Source organism: Branchiostoma belcheri, unplaced genomic scaffold (genome assembly GCF_001625305.1).
Source record: "Branchiostoma belcheri isolate BF01 breed outbred unplaced genomic scaffold, Haploidv18h27 scaffold299, whole genome shotgun sequence".
NCBI lineage: Eukaryota > Metazoa > Chordata > Leptocardii > Amphioxiformes > Branchiostomatidae > Branchiostoma > Branchiostoma belcheri.
The window spans coordinates 10,748-16,295 of record NW_017803908.1 but is presented as its reverse complement, the minus strand read 5'-3'; the positions used below and the strand labels follow the sequence as shown (position 1 = coordinate 16,295).

The following is a 5,548-nucleotide window of genomic DNA, read 5'->3' as shown; positions in this document are numbered from 1 at the left end:
CGAGGCCTTATTGAACCCTTTGCTCAATAAGGCGTTAGGATTGTGGTCATGTTTTGGTAGGATTTGCTTTGCGAAATGTGAGTCATAGAGCCTAATCCCACACCACGATTGTAGGACACACATGGATCAATGATGCAAGAAGACACGATGATAAAGGCGACCCTACAGAAATCGGACTCTCCATTCCTGACAACTTTCGAATTCTTCGACGATAACCTCACTGCTTCACTGAAATGGCTGGATTCATTTGCAAACATCAGTCTGAACTCCACGACCCTGTCAGTAACCGTCATGTCTCTGCCAACCAAAGGTAGGAAATGTTTGTATGAGGTCAGGCAGGGTTGACTATCATCTATATTTCACCTGTCCTGTTTGGAAATAAAAGCCAATGAGGAAAGGGCATACCATGTACCAGCAGGTGTGAGACCACACCACTATCTCGTCATTCTGTAGAAGGCTTTCTGATGAAAGCCGAATTATACAAAAAAGCTGCATGTCTCTCTTGCAGTCTCTCTTGAAAATTGTTTCCGATTTTGTAATTATAAGGTCATTGTCTAATTGGCTATTAGTCTATTTAAAAATAGGTTATTGTTGCATCGTTTTCTTGTTATTGTGTGGTACCAAAGTGTAACTCATGTAAATTGTCAATATAAGCGCAATCTCACAACGCTATAAGAATGCGGGTGCAATATGGCAATTTTATGTGGTTCAACAAAGAAAAAAGTAGGATTGTATGTTCATATAGACAACAATACAAAAAGGAAACAACACTTCATTGTGCATGGTTGTCTATTTATTGCCTTTGCTACGCAAAGCGATACATATTGAAAAGCAGAAAAATATGTATATTCAGAAAATTCCCAATAATGCCAAAGTTATACATCATATAAATACCAAGCAGCCAAGCACTGATATTACGGTCCAGTATGGTTACATTTGCTTAGTTTCGGTTATCATTTCACTCTTCTGTAGAGTAATTTAACATTTCACTCATTCTTGACCATTGTCACAATCAGCAGCAATTTTACATTGTAATAGTTGATAACATTTATCTTTTCTTGATACAATCGCGATATGTTTAAATACAATTTCATTTTTAAAATGGTCGTGTACATCATTGATGTAAATTTGGAGAAATTTGAATAAAGTGACTCTAATACGGACGTACCCATGAATAGAAAATTTCCATAATCTGAACAATTTCATTGGCTTCTTTGGGCAGTGATTGTATATATTTATCCCCTACACGTCATGTATCGTAGAAAAAAATTATTCAGAAAAATTGATACGTCAGCGGTGCGATTCAACATGGCCCTTCCTTGTAAACCTTTTCAAAAATCTATTACCATGGTATCTCATCGAATTGCTTTTAAACAGGTAAATGATTTGTTTTATATTATATTATAAATAAATGATACTTTTAAAAATGTGTAATGGAATCTGCAATGAGAGTGTCTGAGAGAGTCTCCCAGTTTGAATAAACCATTCATTCATTCATTCATTCATCAAATACAGAACATAGCATTTTTATGAATCCAAAACAAACTAATATACGAATACACTTTGCCTTAAAAGTTTCTAGATTTTTTTTTTTCCAACATGTAATCACCAGACGCGGTGACGGCACACTCAAGTTTTTTTTTTTTTCAACTTATATTAATGCCGCCACCAACACAGGGGACAAATACATTTCAGGACAATACTCATTTACACCTGAGCTAAGTGAGGAAAGCCGTGTAAAGTGCCTTTCCCAAGGGCACAAGATCGGTGGCATGTCAGGACTCGAACCCGGGACTCTAAGTTCCGAGTCGCGTACACTGCCGCTACGCCACACGACCCCACAGTTTCTAGATTGCATACTACATCTTATGCATTCTACATCTTATGCAAATCTAACACAATTTAAAAGTAAAGTAAGATAAGTACTACTTGATACAATTCTTCTCAATAGCTTGATACAGCCATTCCTTCCTCCCAATGATATGCAATCAGAACTTGATAATGTAATGATTGTTGACACAATGTCATTAACATTTACTTGCTTGCTATATAGAACAACCATAGCAGTGAAAGCTATTTTCAGATGACATAGGATGAGTGTGTAACCTGGTTTAGTGTGCATAGAAAACTACTTCCAACTAGTAGGTTACTTTCCAACCGTTAAAACATTTTTCCATGCAAATCATAGTATGATATGCGAACAGCACAATGGAACATAGTTTTATTTTTTGATACTTAAATCATTATTAATGCTTTCTGTGCCGTGTGCTAGGTGGCACACATATGTTACCTTTGCTTTCTGTTGCTGAATATGTAAAAGTGATTTTAAATTGTATGTTGTTTCTTATGATTGTTCTAGTTTACCAGGAAAACGTGTTTCCTTACTAAAAATGAGAGGAAAAAAAGAACATGAGTCATGATTGTCAGAAAAAATACAAGCAGTTTGCCCAAATAAGTGACTTAATAATAATTTGTTAATATCATATAGCCAGGCCATCACTTGACTAAGGCAAAAATCCCCAAGACGAGAAAAAAGGCAGCAAATCTCATTATTCTTTTTTTTACAACAACATGAAAAGCGGCCTTTAGGTCTGTATGAATAATAAAGAATGGTTCAAACAAACAAATCCAGCCACATGGTGTAGCTTAGGTTGTCATGCCTCTGGTTTGTCCCACCAAGAAGCTGGATACTAGTATCATAATGATTGTATCTTGTATATTTTTGTATATCAATTATTACTTTTTTCATACTGTAACAAACTAATACATAATGTGTCCTCCTGCCCCTGTATGTTCAAAAAATTGAGAATAAGTTAAATTATTGAAAGGGTTAATGAAGAAAAAAGATATGCATTTAATGATCAGCCAATAATGTTGTTTTGAATTGGCTACAGAATAATAACTTTCATGGTACGAAATGACTATATCATAAAATAATGTTACTGATCCGCTCTTTTCTCGTTGTTTACGGTGACATAGCGCCTCGCTCACTCGGTGGTTTGTTCGGTGGCTATACTTCCATAGGTCGCTGACCAGATGTTATGTCACAATAAACAACCTGAGGGTCATTAACCCTTCATTGTTACACGCGTGTGCTGCAGCTTCTACGACTAACAATGTGGCTTCCGCTTTCTTCACTTGTCCCGTCCACCCGCCTTGTTTGTAGAGACAAGATCTCGCAGGAAAAGAATGGAGCATTGTCATTTGGGACGCTTGCAGATGAACGGAAAGGTACGGTAGCACTGGTCGTCATTCCACTGTCCCTTGTGCACAGGTGTGTGAATGCCCCTGCCAGTCTGTCGAAGAAAGAAAATTTCACTTCCAGGTTTCTGCAGTTAACCACTCTAGTCCTTCTTCTTCCATGTTGACAATTATCATGGGGTATGATGTTATAGGCGCCGACCAAAACACGCGTACGTCTACTCTATCTTTATCTCTGATTTGAAATCCTCTACACGACCACTAGTTGACCACTGGGGAGTTGCATGGCAGTAGTCACAATAGAGCATAGTGCCACTATAGTACTAAGATAGCAATCTCATCAATGAGGAGCACACACCTTTGAGTAAATGCCGACGCAGTCCTGTCCCTCGTATCCTGAGAAGAGATGGCGTTTGTCGTTGGGCTGACCCGGCTCCCAGTTTGCGTAGGAAACCTTGGACCCATCCGTAAACTTCTCGAATCCGCCATTGCGATGCAGTCCAAACCAGACGAAATGAACACCCCACTTTCCTACAGGAGCTGTATAATTGAATGAATGAATGAATGAATGAATGAATGAATGAATGAATGAATGAATGAATGAATGAATGAATGAATGAATGAATGAATGAATGAATGAATGAATGAATGAATTTTCGTGTCTTGCGACCCTTCTTTGTCGAAGACAAAATGAATACTCCACTCTCCTACAGGAGCTGTAATTGAAACAAATTGTAATTTACTAGTATGCGCCGGGTTAGCCAGTTAGACATGTTATGCTACCTGAGCATGTAATAGGGTTCAAGGTGAGAATGCACTTATTCTTTTTCACTTTCCACTTTACTTTGACCTGTCCTAGCTGTAGAAAATCAGCAAACAAAGACGGTGGGCGCTATACACTCCCTAGTAGAGAATTGATGACGTCACGTGTACGAAAGGTCACGCGTGACCGACGCAGTTGGGCACCTGAATTTTAAGAACTTACTGCAGAAGGACAGTCGTCTTTTGTGTTGTTTGTGAGATATACCTTGAAACATTTTGGTCTGATTAAGAGCCTTGTTGTATTACCCACCGTCAGTGATGATAGTGTTGATGAAGTTGGCCTCGCCATAGCTTGTGATAGACGCCAGATTTGCACCGAGTTGTTCACACTGTTTCTTTGCTTCTTCCCATTTGGCTGCGCGTTTCACCAACTTGTAGCAGTGGTTCTTATATCCACTCCACCCCATAGGACATGGTTTGGCTGTAACATAAACGATTTCACTTGGCGTGTGCAGGCCCGGAAACGTCCGAATATTTCGATTTTCGTGCTGTGTACGTCAACACTTTGCCCAAGTCAATAATTATTTGGCTTTTCCATTCGAAGCTGTACATCCTGAAGATTCGATTGTTATATATAGACTGGTTTATTTGCAGAAACACATACTTCATACATACATAGTACAGTAGGTTAGAAGCTTTTTGCAGCCAAAGGCTGAATTGAGAAGCTTTTACAAATTTTAAAAAATTACATGACTAATACATAATATATATACATAAAAAGTGCCTTGAGAGGCATTAAACACCACTTATACGCTAGAATAATACACATTTATGCTAAAATTACATCATACAACTTGGCAAATTACTTAGGTACAACTGACAATAATAAAAAGTACAATTACATCATGTGCAACAACATAAAATGAAATCTACTGTATGGCAAGGTTATTCAGTATGTTCAGCATTGTGGGGACAGGACTGCATAAATATCTTTTTGTCCCAATGGGTGGTTTGTAGCGCCGTGTTTGCCTTAGCTGCATGTTGTGTGAGTGGTTACTAACTGGGGGTAGCCAGGGGGCGTGCCTAGACCTAGTGGCTGAAAGGGCAAAGGCCCGGCACAGGGTCAGTCTCCGTTCAGACAAACGTTGGAGGTCAAGAGTTGACAGGGCCTCGGAATACGAGTGATAGCTTCTACCCAGCATGATTCTGCATGCCCTTTTCTGGATTCTTTCTATGCTGTCAGATTGTTTTTTGTGATACCCGCATTCCAACAGGGCGTGGCATATTCAACTATTGGTCGAATATACCCACAATACACTGTGACAAGGTCAGAGCTTGGGAGGCCAGCTCGACGCAGCCTACTTAATAAGTATAACCTTCTACTGCCCTTGGACACCATGGCGTCAACTTGATCAGACCACCGTAGGTCAGAGCGTATGTGCAAACCAAGTAACTTTGCTTGTGTAACTATGCTAAGTGGCTGACCTCCGAGAGTCAGTGGCTGCATTACTGGGGGGGTTCTCATGAAGCAGAAATACATTGCTTTACATTTTTAGGGTTAAGTAACATGGAGTTCGTTTCGGCC

The 5,548-nt window shown here is 39.2% G+C and overlaps 1 protein-coding gene across 1 annotated transcript in view; it reads right to left on the bottom strand.

Moving 5' to 3' along the window:
* Positions 1 to 3,071: 3,071 nt before the first annotated feature.
* Positions 3,072 to 5,548, bottom strand: part of LOC109473274 (snaclec agkisacutacin subunit A-like) — a 3,343-nt gene continuing 866 nt past the window's right edge. The window contains exons 2-4 of the mRNA XM_019773150.1: positions 4,274 to 4,444; positions 3,560 to 3,741; positions 3,072 to 3,296 (exon numbers count right to left, since the gene is read on the bottom strand). Of these exons, the coding sequence (XP_019628709.1) occupies positions 3,201 to 3,296; positions 3,560 to 3,741; positions 4,274 to 4,430 (435 nt within the window). The 5' untranslated portion in view covers positions 4,431 to 4,444 and the 3' untranslated portion in view covers positions 3,072 to 3,200. The remainder of the gene's footprint in view (positions 3,297 to 3,559; positions 3,742 to 4,273; positions 4,445 to 5,548) is intronic.